The 14,605-nt window shown below is 38.4% G+C and overlaps 1 protein-coding gene across 6 annotated transcripts in view; it reads left to right on the top strand.

Moving 5' to 3' along the window:
• Window positions 1-9,785, top strand: part of PTPRZ1 (protein tyrosine phosphatase receptor type Z1) — a 130,031-nt gene extending 120,246 nt beyond the window's left edge. For 3 of the 6 annotated variants that reach the window (XM_038153118.1, XM_038153115.1, XM_038153116.1), the window contains 11 exons: window positions 24-187; window positions 928-1,011; window positions 2,518-2,653; window positions 3,609-3,755; window positions 4,327-4,420; window positions 4,665-4,738; window positions 5,709-5,837; window positions 6,972-7,118; window positions 7,426-7,568; window positions 8,122-8,257; window positions 8,761-9,785. In XM_038153118.1, the coding sequence (XP_038009046.1) occupies window positions 24-187; window positions 928-1,011; window positions 2,518-2,653; window positions 3,609-3,755; window positions 4,327-4,420; window positions 4,665-4,738; window positions 5,709-5,837; window positions 6,972-7,118; window positions 7,426-7,568; window positions 8,122-8,257; window positions 8,761-8,901 (1,395 nt within the window). In that variant the 3' untranslated portion in view covers window positions 8,902-9,785. The remainder of the gene's footprint in view (window positions 1-23; window positions 188-927; window positions 1,012-2,517; window positions 2,654-3,608; window positions 3,756-4,326; window positions 4,421-4,664; window positions 4,739-5,708; window positions 5,838-6,971; window positions 7,119-7,425; window positions 7,569-8,121; window positions 8,258-8,760) is intronic. The other 3 variants (XM_038153119.1, XM_038153117.1, XM_038153120.1) reach the window with 1 other exon arrangement.
• The last annotated feature ends 4,820 nt before the right edge of the window (window positions 9,786-14,605 follow it).

Raw genomic sequence — 14,605 nt, 5'->3', positions numbered from 1 at the left:
GGAATTATTTTTTTTTGTTGTAGGGTTCTCAGAAAGGGAGGTCCAGTGGCCGCATGGTGACTCAGTACCATTACACCCAGTGGCCTGACATGGGTGTTCCAGAGTATACCCTGCCCGTTCTCACCTTCGTGCGGAAGGCATCGCACGCGAAGCGCCACGCTGTCGGGCCTGTTGTGGTTCATTGCAGGTGTGCTTTCTAGTGCTCTAAGGTTCACTCCACTTTTGTTTTGCAGAAGAAAATAAGTTCTCAGTGGTGGGTTAAGCAAAATTTCACTTTTGCATTTAACGATTCCTGATGGAGTAAGATTAACTTCTTAGCTGATATTCTTATCTGATATTTCTCTCCTTCATAAGGCCACCTAATCAATTGTGCCACTTCTGTAAATCTGTAAATCTCCATAAACAAGATGATGCTGCTGCTCTGCACTATGTTCTTCTTTTTTTTTTTTTTTTTTTTTTCTAGCTAAACTGCTTTTACTTCTATTTTTTTTCACATTTCTGTACTGCTATCCTGAATGCTATGAGCTTACCAGATACACGTGTGGGGATAATTGTTTCATTTCTGCAAATATATTATTAGGATGCTTTTGGCTCATGCTTTCTTTGGTGCAGGGATACTCTGTAATCCTAAGAGGAGCTCTGTGCACAAGAGAAGACTCACTCTGTTCCTGGCTGAACTACAACTCTGCTGTTTTTAACACTCTCTGGGCTCTAGCAGTCATTTGCAGTGGAGGAGCGTTCTGGGGAATGGTTGAGGTCTGCATGTGCCGCAGTGTGCAGGCAGGTGCTCTGTCAGTGCTCTCTGAAACTGGCAGCTCAGGGAAAATTGGTTAAAAAGGGCTTGTAGGGCCTGGAATGACTTCACAATGCCCATGAAGGACCGGGTTATTGTAAAATATATAAGCAGGTTCTGGTTTTCCACTGTAGTACCTCACCTTTGATGGAACATTTGGAAAGAGAACCTCCTCATGAATTCTGTCCTTCTGGAGCTGACACTGAGAATGCCAACAGGTAAAGTCACCTCACAAATGCTGCAAATGAAGATATTTTATTTGTGGGATGATCTAATCTGACTGACATCTGTTTTTAGCTTGGAAAGTGAAAATTCCATATCTTGTTGTTCTGCTGCTATTTGCATCCTGGCTGTTCTTGGGAAATTCAAAATTTCAAGTCTGATATTGCTGAGACATTGGCAATACATTAGGAGTCAATTAAATTGAGTTTTTAAGAAGTGAACAGTGGTAAGTTGTGTGGCTTCAGTCAGACCTCTCCCTTGGGTCACAGGTATAACTCACCTCTGTCTGTAGGCAGTTTTGTATGGTTTTTAGCTAAACTGACCACATGCACTATGGAATTTCAAAGGAATCCTGTCATGTTTGAAATACAATTTTTAATTATATTTACAGGCTATAAGGAAGACACAAATGATGAGATCCATAAAATTTATTTTAGCTATTTTTATTTGGTACTTTTCATGTTTTGTCTTTCATAACAAGTACAGATGGTGTCTGGTAATCTGTGTACTTATTTGTGTCTAACAGGGTATTAACAACCTGGACCTTTGAGTTTCATATCATACTTACTTAGACAGTTTATTAGAGCAATCTGATCTCACTCTACCTATGCTCTGTACCCCCTCTGTGGCAGAAATGAGATGACTGAATTAGCATGTATGGACTGAGCTGGATCTGCCCACAGGGGACCATGCAGACCCAGCACAGTGCTGCTCTCAGGTTACATGTACAGTATACATAATGTTCCTTCATGTCTTAGAGGGGAATTACATTGGACTGTTGCCCATATATGACTAGATAACAAAAACTGACCTCTTGACCTTGTACTTGCTACCCAGATATTTTATAAAAGAACAAGTTTTTTCTCTACTTTTATGATACAGCTGGTTTCATACTATATTAATCAGAGTTCATAGCAGAAATGAGTTGATTAACACTTTCTTCTCCATTTCCTATTTTAAAAAAGGTTTTCAAAAATTGCTTGCCATCTTAACTTTGTCTAAAGAGCACTAAGCTTTTTTCTTTTACAGATATACTCTCAACAGTTCTGCCATTTCCTGGGGTTTATCTTTGAAATCTCCTGTACTGTAGTGAGTTGCATAATGCAACTTTTGCTTTAAAGTGGGATTTCAACATAGAAGAATTTGAACACATTGAACTGTGCCCAAGAGCTGACATACACCACCTTATCTAGATATACCTGGCAAAGTATCCTAAGAAATATCAGAAGGCTGAAAATTGTAGACCTGCAGGAAATCCCTTAGTTCTATTTCAGCCAATAATTTAAAAGCTATTTGAGAAAATTATCTTTAGGTCTATTCTTGTACAAAGAAAAAGATTACTATCAGCCTTGAACCTTTAACAAAGTATATCATATAATAAATTCATTTTTAGAGGAAAATCTTCCATATGCAGCAGTTTGTTGAAAAAGCTATGTGTATGGAAAAGTTGTTTACATTATTGCTTTATTTCAGGCTCAAGACTGTTTTTTTTTGTTTTATAGTGCTGGTGTTGGAAGGACAGGCACATACATAGTGTTAGACAGCATGCTGCAGCAAATTCAGCATGAAGGGACAGTCAACATATTTGGATTCTTAAAACACATACGCACTCAAAGGAACTACTTGGTGCAGACTGAGGTAAGAATAAAATATAAATAGCATGAGACTATTACAAACTTTCTGTTTGCAGGAGGAGAGATAAAGCAGTCCTCTTGCTGGCACCACCAGAAGACAGAAACCAAGCACCAGACTAGATTTTTCCCTTTTGCTTCCCTTGGTTTTATAGAGACATCCTTCTAGGCACACTGAGAGCAGGGCATTAGAAATTACCTTTCCCTGGGCTCTTATCTGTTTATTAAGAAGGACTCAGAAGGAAGCCTGTATAAACCACGCTTCCTACAGCAGTGCTTTCTTGGCAGGACTTGTATTTTTGTCACGGAGCTTTGTGAGGATGCACCATTGTCAGGCATTCAGATCTTCACTGAACCTCATCAAACAGTTTATATTAGGCAATGAAATATGCTAAAAAAGCTATTTCAGACAGAAAATTATATATAGGTGCTTTAAACTGAAGATTATATATAGACTATTGAAAGACCAAGAGAAAACAATAAGGGCAACAGCAGGGCATTTGAAAGTCTATTTCAGGTTTCCAGAGCAGGTGGTTAGATTCCCCAGTGCCTTTCAACAGAAAAAAAGTTAATCAACAGCTAGGGAGCTTGTTCCAAAGGATGTGAGACAGAAAATAGAGAATAGCAGTAGGAACCAGGGGCAGGACTGGCTTGAAAATTTTACTCAAGGCTGTGCTTGCATTTTTACCTCTATTCTGTTAACGTGAGATATCACAGGTAGTGAGGATTTGGTGTTAAATCATATGTATATATGTGTATGTATGTACTGCAAGTGTAATTGTCAATTGTGCTTGTAATGTGTGTACTGCCACTGCAGAGGGACAGCTTTTGCTATAGAGGATCACGGTTGAGAAAACCCCTGTGAAAAAATACTGACCACATCAGAAGTGGCAGCTTAACCAGAGATATCCAGGAGAATCTGAAAATCATGAGAGCTCACATGTTTGGTTGTGTTTTCCTAGGAGCAGTACATCTTCATTCATGATGCTTTGGTTGAAGCAATACTCAGTAAAGAAACAGAAGTCCCTGAGACTCACATTCATGCCTACGTTAATGCACTCTTGATACCTGGGCCAACAGGAAAGACCAGACTGGAGAAACAATTCAAGGTGAGCTCTCTGAAATAGTAGTGTGAAAATCTTTGGGTTTGTAAACCTGAATGACTTAAAAGTAGGTATCTCAACACAACTTTCATCAGCTTTCTCTACCTAAAATTTAACTGCTGAGCCTAAATTAAGATTAAATTTATCAAATGAGTGCAGTCAATTGGGACAGACTTATTTGCATACTCTTAAACAAGGAATCTACCAAAAAATCCACAAAAAAGAGATCACGAGAAATAGGACAGTAAGAAGATTTTGGAAAATTTAACTACATGCCTTTGCAGGAAGATCTCAAAGGTAAAACAGCAGTCTGGAAAGATACCATTCTGGCAGATATGTCAGACTTCACCTTCAAAGATATGGTTATTGATCTAGGGTTCAAGAATAATTTGAACTGCTAAGAACAGTGAAGAAAAAGTATTCTGGTGATGTGTTAAGTAGTTTAGACAGATAACTAGATAACCATAGTTGAGAGACACAACAAACCTGCAATATATGCACCCTTCTGTTTAATGCAACTTATGAAGGAATGGCTTTTCTGCAGTTACCTGACTTTTTTTTAACTTCATTGTTTCAGTTACTGAGCCAGTCTAACACACAGCAGTGTGATTATTCAACTGCACTCAAACAGTGTAATAGAGAAAAGAACCGAACCTCATCTATCATTCCTGGTAAGCTTCTTCAAAACCTCAACAAGAACTGAAGACATCTGCATTAGTTTGCAGCAATGTTCTGTAGAGAACATTACAGCAAAGAATTAGGAATTACACATAGAAAAACAAAATAGATGGCTGGATAGCACTTCATCCCAATTGATGGAGCCCAGTGTTATAATTACTGTGAGATGGGAGATAATTGCTATAATATTATAAGAGTCATTGCAACATGCTTGTGAATTCATAACTTTTTTTACAGTGGAAAGATCTAGAGTGGGTATCTCATCACTATCTGGTGAAGGCACAGACTACATCAATGCTTCCTATATTATGGTAAGTCAGTTAATATATTGGTGAGAAACAATGAACAGCTGTTTTCAGAGCTTCCATTTGGCTGATTTAGGGTGACACAATCCTGATTTTGAAAGCTCCTTTCTTCCATTATTCACTCTGCCTGAAGGAGTTACTTCCCCCAGGAAGTACTATTACCATTATTACTGGTTTTAAGTTTGGTTAAGTGCATTGCATTTTAACAATCTGTAGAAACAGAAATCACATCATAGTCTTAAAAACTAATAAAGCTAAATGCTTTATGGTAAGTTTTTTTGAGATTAACTAAATGTCAAAATGTATTAACTACCAAGATCGTTTTTAATGGCTGTATTGAGGTTTGTCTTCCTACCTGCTCATCTTACAGTGCATTTGCAGGTGGCATAGCCTAAGATACCATAGCTCATCAGCTTTCCATTATCTTCTTGCTCTCTGGGTTTTCTTCAACCCTTTCCCCCTTCAATAGCTGAGAGGGAGGAGTAAATGCCTCCTGGACATTCAGGAAAGAGATGGCAAATCTCTGTGCTGTGAGATGTGTACATGATCTTGTAGGTGCATTACTGCATAGGAACTCTCTTTCATGGTAAGAGAGTGATCTGAGATATCTGTACAAATTAGGAAACTGCTTGGGATTTTTGCAGATCTTTTAACTATTCTTTTATTTGGTCGGGTAGTCAGCTCCTCCAGAATTATGGATAATATATTTTTATTCTGAATTGGCTGTTTGAATCTGCTCTGATCTCTTTTCTCCTTTTTTTGAAGTCTTAATATTTTTTCAATGTAATTGAATCTATTCTTTTCACATGGAAAATATTTCAGTGGAAGTTTTATATTTTTCTAATATTTGCAGGAAGCCAAGAAAGGAACAAGTGTGCAATGCATTTTCTAGGTTCTCTCTCTGTCCACTAGAAGCTTCCTTTAAGCATTAATACTTGGGCAGCAATTTCAAATCTGTCTTTTTTTTTTTTTCCAGGGTTATTATCAAAGTAATGAATTCATTATTACTCAGCATCCCTTACTGCACACTATCAAGGATTTCTGGAGAATGATATGGGACCATAATGCCCAGTTAATAGTCATGCTTCCTGATAGCCAGAATATGGTGAGTTCTGTGGCTGATTGTTATGAGTTTATATATGACTTTTATTAGTATTACCATTTTGAAATTTGCAGGATATGATAAAATGTCTGCAAAAAACAGTTAAAATTAATAATACCAAGCTGAGTGTAAAATCCCGAAGTTATCTAGCAGAAACCTAGAAATCCTTGTCTAGGCAGACTGTGATTGGAATGAAAATGTATTGAATCAGTCCTCTACAATTTATACAAGGAGGCAAACAGCAGAAGTGACCATTATGCAAGGTTAGTTTTTGCTGCATGACTTCTTAGTTGCAATATGGCTTCTTAGTCATTATTAGGTAAGGGCAGAAGTGTGAGGTCGTTTCTCGCACAGCAGCAGCTGGTGGGACCTGGGCAGGGCCAGGAGCAGCAGTGGCCAAGCATTCCTCACATATGAAAGAAGCCCTTGGGGAGCAGGAGTGGCCAGGAACACTTCCAGCAGGGTGGGCACACAGGGCATGGGGCCTCAGCTCCTGCAGGAGGGTGTAAGGGCGCTGAAGCCCTGGCAGCTTGACCAGGCAGCAGTGGTACCCAGCCAGCACACAGCCATGGCCTCTCTGAGCTCTGCATCCACCACAACTGCAGTCCACCCCATCATCCCTGAAACACATAACAGGCAGGCAGGACACATGACAAGGAGGGTTCCCCCACTAGCCATCTGACCATTTTGGTTATTCAAACTATTACAGGATTTTCTTTTTAAAAAAAAACAAACAACTCTCTTCATTTCTACTGTCAGACAGAAAGGATGCTCCCATGAACTTCTTTTCTGCACTTTCAGATAATCCCAAGACCACACATACATTAGAACACACCAGCTAAATTTATCACATGACCATGGGCCATGCACAGCACAGCACAACCCGAAGGCCAGGCTGGATGTGTGGCACTGCAGGTTCGTGGCTATTTAGGTCCACAGGGTACATTAATCACAACAGAGGTGTTTGAAAACCATCACTTCACCATTGTTATCCCACTTAAAATTTGATTTGTCAATTTAAATCCCGATGGCTGGAGTGATTATATATGTGACACATTATTTATTATGTTGGATTTTGTATTTTAAGAGCTTATCTTTACTTTTATGACTCCAATTTTGGTTTTTTATTTCCTGGAGGCTGAAGATGAATTTGTGTACTGGCCAAACAAAGATGAGCCCATAAACTGTGAGAGTTTCAAAGTCACTATGATTGCTGAAGAACACAAGTGTCTGTCTAACGAAGAGAAGCTCATAATCCAAGACTTTATTTTAGAAGCTACACAGGTAACACTGTCCTAAACATATAACTCAGAACTTGATTTTTTAAAGGTAATGCCCACATTTTTTACATTTTCAATGCTGAATTACCGATAAAATATCCGTGCCCTAGAAACATCCATGGAGGGAGTAATGTCTATAAGGTAATATGATGACATGGCAAATAGGGTAGTCCAACCTCCACAGTAGTGGGGTTCTGCATCTGGAGGCTGGAGCTGGAACAAGGCAAAGGAACAGAATAAAGAAAGTCAATCTTTTTACAAAATTGATTTGTGGGGTTTTTTGTTTCTTTTTTTTTTTTTTAATCATTTAGGATGACTATGTACTTGAAGTGAGGCATTTTCAGTGTCCAAAATGGCCAAATCCTGACAGTCCCATTAGTAAAACTTTTGAACTGATCAGCATCATCAAAGAGGAAGCTTCCAACCGTGATGGGCCCATGATTGTACATGATGAGTAAGAACTGCACTTTTCTGTTTGTTTTGATGTTTTTCTGTAGAACCATCCTTTCACTGCATGAAAGCAGCTGAAACAAGGCAGAAAGTCTGCACTTAACAGCAGTGGTGATGCTTCTGTTCCAGCTGCATCAACAAGAGAAACATTTTTATTTTATCATACTTCATTTCAGTTTTATCATTTCGATACTCTAGATGGTTATCAGGTAGGTCACTAGAGGGGAAGTCAGTTAAGATTTCATTGCCCTTTACTGAAAAAATTAACTGTTAAGATGAGGCACCATACCCTTCTCCAGCTGTTCAATAATGGCAAAAAATAACAAAATGTTGAAACACTGAAGGACCCAAAGCATTTAGTTAATAGAGGGCTGAAGAGAAATAACTCTTAAGAAATTGTAGCCAGGTACTGTGAAAGTTTTTTTAGGCTAGTGCTGGGCAGACACGCTTCAGATATTGTAAATATTATGATTCATCTTACCAGTTTGCCCCAGAGTTTGTATTTTTTCCAGCTGTAAAACCTGACCCAGAGTTTTGTTTTGTTTTACTTTACAAAGGCATGGAGGGGTAACAGCAGGGACTTTTTGTGCATTAACAACTCTGATGCATCAACTGGAAAATGAGAATTCAGTGGATGTTTACCATGTAGCAAAGATGATAAATCTGATGAGGCCTGGAATCTTTACAGACATTGTAAGTAATAAGCAAAATGTGCACTTTTTTCCCCCTATGTGTGACATTAGATCTTAGGGCAACATTACTGAACTATTTTGCATTTTAGTTTCTGCATGAATTAATCAAAAGTGTCTTCCAGAGGTGCTGTAGAAAAAGAAATCCTCCTGGAAGAAATTCAGATGACAAAAAAATTGAGTAAAAAGCCAATAGACAAATAGTAACTCTAATCCTGTCCCCAAATTTGCAATTGACTTTAACAAGGATCAGAGTCAGCATATAATATTTCTTTTAAAATACAGTTTTCTCCCCTACTTTTACTGTGCTCCCCATTGTTGTGCTTTACATTGTGTACAGAGGGAGCCATTAGTCAGAAAATAATAAAGCTGCTAAGTAACAGAAAAAATTCTGGAGCACAGTACAATTACAGACTGACACATCAGCTGTTAATTAATTTTGAGCAACAGTGCCACAAAATAACAATTTCTGCCATCATCCTGAGTGTACCCTCTTTTCTCCTCCAGGAACAGTACCAGTTTCTATACAAAGCTATTCTCAGCCTTGTCAGCACAAGACAAGAAGAAAACCCTTCTGCATCCATGGACAGTAATGGCTCAGCTTTACCTGATGGAAATGCAGCTGAAAGTTTAGAATCCTTAGTTTAATTAGCACATCAAATCAAACATTCACATCACTGCATCACACCTGGAGTTTACCATTATTATTTTCAGTTTTATACTTTGGGTGGGGAAAATCTGTCCAGTCACTATATATATAATCAGACCCCAACAGTTGCTCAAACCAAGTCATATTTCTGTTATATACAACTTTACTGTGGAACTTTTATCATTAACAATGTGTGCCTTTTCTTGAAAGATTTCTTGTAATACATCGTTACATCTGGGCTAACTTGATTGACTTTTACAGTGTTTCTAATAATTGAATTGTGGTACGTTTTTTCAGTATTAGGTTTTTTGATTTACCTGGCTTTACTTTTAACTTAAAATTACCATATTTATAGATGTAAGGGAATCCTCAATTACAAACATGTCATGGGTTTAGTATTTGGTTTATTCGCTGTATTTATAACAATTTACATTTGCTAGAAATACAACTTTTAATATAGTGGAATGTAAATAAGATACTGTTCTACATAACATTCAACATTTTAAGACTTCAATTAGACATTTAGAATCGTAATCTGATACTTACTGTAAATACTGCTACTTCTGTAGTGATCCATGGACCAAATTTATATTTATAATTGTAGATTTTTATATTTTACTACAGAGTCAGTTTTCTAGTTCTGTGTAATCGCCTTGTTAAAATTATGTAATCAGTATGTTTTCACTTTAACAAAGTCTTCTGATATATAATTGTGCATCTTAAGCAATTTACCTTCATATAGCTGCATGTGATTTTAACTTTTTGTGGGAACTAGAGATCATATGTTTTGAAATGAAAACTTTTTATGAGACTAACACTGTACTTGGCATTGTTAAATTGTTTTTACCCTGGTATTGCAAAAATAAATATAAATATTCCAGTCTGTGCTTAATAGTCTTCCACGTAAACAGTCTGCACTGTCATGCAGGAGAGCTTTTACTTACAAGAACAAGGGCTTAAGGCTGATCTACAGACAGCTGCTCTTCCTGTGGAATCCACAAGTTCAGGAAACATTTATCAAAAACTTTTATGCTTTTTAATCTCTGCTGCTACCCATGCCTACAGTGTCCACATTAGCTCCTTTTTTAGTGTTTCCTCTCGCATCTGCCAGTCAGGTTGCCACAGTAAATGGCTGTCCCAGGTGTCCCAGTCACCTCAGCTGGCCCCCTCCCAAGACCCCTCTGTGCTGGCTTGGCTTCAGATCATTCATTCAGCTGCTGAGCCCTTTGCTGCCTCCTTTAGCAAGGCAACAGCCAAATTTTGGGAGCAATAAAGCAAGGCATCTCTGCAAGAACAAAATCAAAATGGTTCAAATTGACCTCAATCATTTTCTGTAACCTTCAGAACTTGCAAGAAAAGATTCTGATTGTACTGAAGGCTGTGCCACCAAGGGGCTGGAGGAGCCTGGAGTAAAATGTTAATTTAAAAGTAGCATGGGCAGCAAGACCAACTATTTTCTCACTTTATACAACATATATATAGAAATATTGAAAGCAGAAATACTGTTCTGGAGTAGAATGCAAGAAAATAATGGACCCTGTCTGAGATAAAAACTAAGCATGGGAAAAGACAGGCATGATATGACCTGGGAGACGTTAGTTGACTGATTCCTAGAGTAGGCATGTATCATTGTGCCAGCAGATAGATCTAGACCCCTCAGCAGTGTGGGATTGAGGATAGGTGGAGCAGCAACAAAGCCAAAATAAATTTAGATTTAGAGGACTCTAAACAGCAGAATCTTTAAAGAATCCTCATACTATTGATAAATGAAATGAGCATGAAGGTCCTAGACAAGGAGACAGACTGGCACAGCTAGCAGTGAAGGAGATATTTCTATGCTCCTACCCTCTTTTATTACAAGAAAAATAATCATATAGACAAAACAATGTATCACCAAATCACAGGGATGGTGTAAGGTTGGAAGGGATGACTAAAGGTCATCTAGACCATGTAACATAGGGGGGTTTATAAAATTGTGTTAAAATATTAGTGTGCTTGGATTGTCTTTTACCTTTGATCACTTCTGTTTATGGTCACAGCAGTGCAGTCCCAGAGGTTATGGAGTGTTGAATCCATTTGACTCAGGACCCTGGAAGTTTCCCTTTCCCCATCCAGCAGAGCTGCATGCAGGATGATTCCCCCATCAGCCCAATGGCCCCGTGCAGGTCCAGCCAGGGAAGGTGCAATGCACATGTTCCACACAGGGAGACACACGTGCATACACACACAAGATGGTAAAAATAGGATTCATGACACAGAGAATAGGACTAGGATTTAAGAAGGGAGCAGGACAGAGGGCCATGGTCAGACACAGGGCATGAATGGGTGAAGGTACTTGCAGCAGCCAGCACATACACCTTGTATCCCTCTTCTCTCCTTGTGCCTATTACTTCCCCGCTCTCTTTAGAGCCTCTGTTTCTCCAACCTTCTCTATCTCTTTGCAGGTAAAAAAAGTTCTTACCCAATTACTTTCATGGGTAGCTCACTAGCCCACGCCCAAATGTGAAACCTCAGATGCTGCTGCTTAGATCATCTCAGCCACAATGGTGTTATCAACTTCCCTGGTACTTCTTACTTCACAAGCTTTTCTTTCCCAAAGGTCTCCACCAGAGCTTGGCCTTCCCTCACAGAACTTCCCATGAACTGCCTGTGCAGCACCACAAGACTTTATGGCACTCTTCCTAACTGCTGTCAGCTGCTCATTCTTGCTCTCTCCAGCAAGTTTCTCAGGACCCATGCAGGTAGCTCAGCCTTGGGCCACAGGTACCAGCCACATGCCTGCAGATACACATTTTCATTTCTTTAGCTCAAAGATATAATTAGTTCATTAAATAATTCAGAACCTACTTTTCTGGGCTAAAATATCTTTATTCAGGTTTTACACTTTTTTTTTTTTAAATCCTGTGGTTCTTGCCATGGTTGCATAATTGGTAATTCTGAAGTTCAGGAAGAACAGGGCTGAGATAGGACTCCTAAGTGCAAGCAGAGTTTGGAGGTTGACAGGAGTTTAAAATGTACATGAAGGGTGCATTGCCCCAAATGATGCACTTTTTAAAAGAATTACACGTACATGTTTCTCACAGTGTTCAGGCACAAATGTGATGCATACAAAAGTGTGTAATGGTTGTGCTTTCCAAAATGGATTATTTTCTTTCTCAGGTGTCCTGGGAAAGAAAATTACTTACTTACTATTTCTTCCAAAGCACTCAGATTTGCTGGCAGACTCCATTTGCACATCTAGGCAAACAAGGACAGCAATATAATGTACTTCCCCCTTCTTATTCAAAAATTAGAGAAAAAAAATTTGATATCCTAATCCCTGGGGGTGCACATACCAGAAAGGTTAATTGTGATTTTATGGCCAATTGCAAACCATATTCCATAACCTTATTAGCAGATACTATACTTCTGCACTTTACCACATTAGCATCTCGTGTGCTACTTATTCAGCCTTTTCTTCTGCAAAACTGGCTTGTTGCCTCACATATCAAATTAACAAGCCTGAAGTTACCTTCTGCTAATGAATTTACAGTATCATATAGTTGTATATACAAAGTAATTTTTTTACCAATTAATTCTGTTATGTTTTTTCAAGCATCTATGGACCAAAAGCAAAAAAGGAATCCTCTTCTCTAAAATCCCATCTTGACATAACTGCTCCTTTCAACCTAAATTTTTTGCAGACATTTTAAAATTGTAATCCAAGGAATCAGCTGTCATTCAAAGTTTCTTTCAGAGATGTTTGTAATCACATTCATCATCTTAGCATGCTGACAAGTTATTTAAAACATAAGTGCTTAAGATAATCTCTTTACTCACACATATTGGTTCTGATCTAGAAAAAAAATAAGAATCATAAAAAAATCTTCTATAATCTTCAACTGTGATGGATTATAGATTTTAATAAATGCGTGTCAGTTCCTCTCTCAGACAAAGGCCATATTCTAATTAATTTTTTCTTATAATCCAAGCCACAGACTCAAAAGACATATAGCCTGCCTATTCAAACTGGGTCAAGTGTGGAGAAGATGTTATGTATCTCTGGCAAAAAGTAAGATATTAATAAACAACATCAGGTTAAGCTTTTTTCTCTACAAAGCTGTAAGTCATGTGTGACAGGGAAAACTTGCTTAGTGATCTTCTTCCTAAGAATCATAGAAGATTTGAGAGTTTAAAAAAAAAAAGAAAGCAAGTAATTTACTATCACCAACTTTGATGTGGAGATTTAATACCTACGGAAAAGCTTTACAAGGATGAGCAGTAAGTGGTGAACAGAAGTCATAAAAACTCATCCCTATCAGTACAGCAACAAATCAGCTAAAGACTTCAAAAGATCATTTGACTTCAAAAATCACTTGACAAAACTTGTGAGCAATGTTTTATCACAATGCTTTACCTGGCTTTACAATTCTTTGCTATGTCCTAGGATAATGTGAGTAATTTCAGACAGGTTGAAATTCTCTGTGGTGAATGCTTACTTGAAGATGAGTTTAGCAAAGTTAAACTCCTTTCTCTCTCATTCTGAAGCGTAAACAAAGCACAGCTTTGTGGAGGAGAGGAGCAATATTGTCTTGTTGGGATAAAAAAACAGGAACAAAGGCCCCACTGCTACCCTAGGTCTGAGGTATCATAGGTTACAGGCTTAGTTTTCACTCCTTCACTGCAGCAAGGCCCATGTCTGACCACCCACTGCTCACAGGTTTGTGCTTTGGTGGATTAGGGTTTCAAAGGGACAAGAAGGAAGACCAGTGTCTCTCACAGTATTTGGCCACATCATGTCTGACTCCCCTCCATTTCAAATTGCATTCTTTCTTTTCAAAGCCAAAACAAGTCAGGGAAAAAAAAAAAAAAGAAAAAAACTCTTATGGAATGGAATTCTTATGGCTTATGGAATTAGCTTCTTTGTTTCTGGAAAGTCACAACCTGTACACAGTTGCAGGAATATATTTGAGATGGTCTGATTTGCCTTGATAAATTTTGCTAGACACTCACAGCTAAATTTCTTTTTTCTCTCTGTCTTTGTCTTCTTAGTTTTCCAGCCTAATCACAATCACTAGAGCCCATTTTTCCCCTCCCATAAACAGCTATTTTGCTATGAGCTTACACCCCTTTTCTGCAGTGTCACTTTTGTACTCCAGTCCCTCCAAGGGATATAATTCTCACCTGTAGGAAAATCTGGGGCTGAGAGAATGAGAAACACAGAGGTAAAGAAGCCAGTCTGAGTAAAATGGGGCTCAAGCACCTCCATCTCAAACAGAAACTGTGATCTTGTATGTCATGAAAATCTGGCATTAGCATAAATTCCAAAATGAAAAAAATGAGAGACACACAGTGAAACAATCTGTTCCTTGAAGCCTGATATGAACAAAGAGTTTAAAAGCCTGTCAGCACAGACAGTGACATCAGAAGCAATGTGCTCAGCTGAGCAAGGTCCTCAAGCTGAGACAGGCTGTGAGACACCAAGGTTCCATGCTTTCCTGGGGCACAGGGAGGTATCACACATCTACTGTTCTGTAGCTTACCACTTTGGTAGTTGTCCTTGTGCACAAGATCAAAATGTGCTGGAAAAAAAAGATCTCTTAGGATTACAGCTAGAAATTATCTAGACACAGATATACCTATATATCTGCATATATATATATATATATATATATGTATATAAATACATAGATGGGCATGTTTAAACAATCCTTGAAGAGCCTT

This window comes from Motacilla alba, chromosome 1A (assembly GCF_015832195.1).
Source record: "Motacilla alba alba isolate MOTALB_02 chromosome 1A, Motacilla_alba_V1.0_pri, whole genome shotgun sequence".
Classification (NCBI taxonomy): domain Eukaryota; kingdom Metazoa; phylum Chordata; class Aves; order Passeriformes; family Motacillidae; genus Motacilla; species Motacilla alba.
This window is presented reverse-complemented; position numbering and strand designations above follow the sequence as displayed.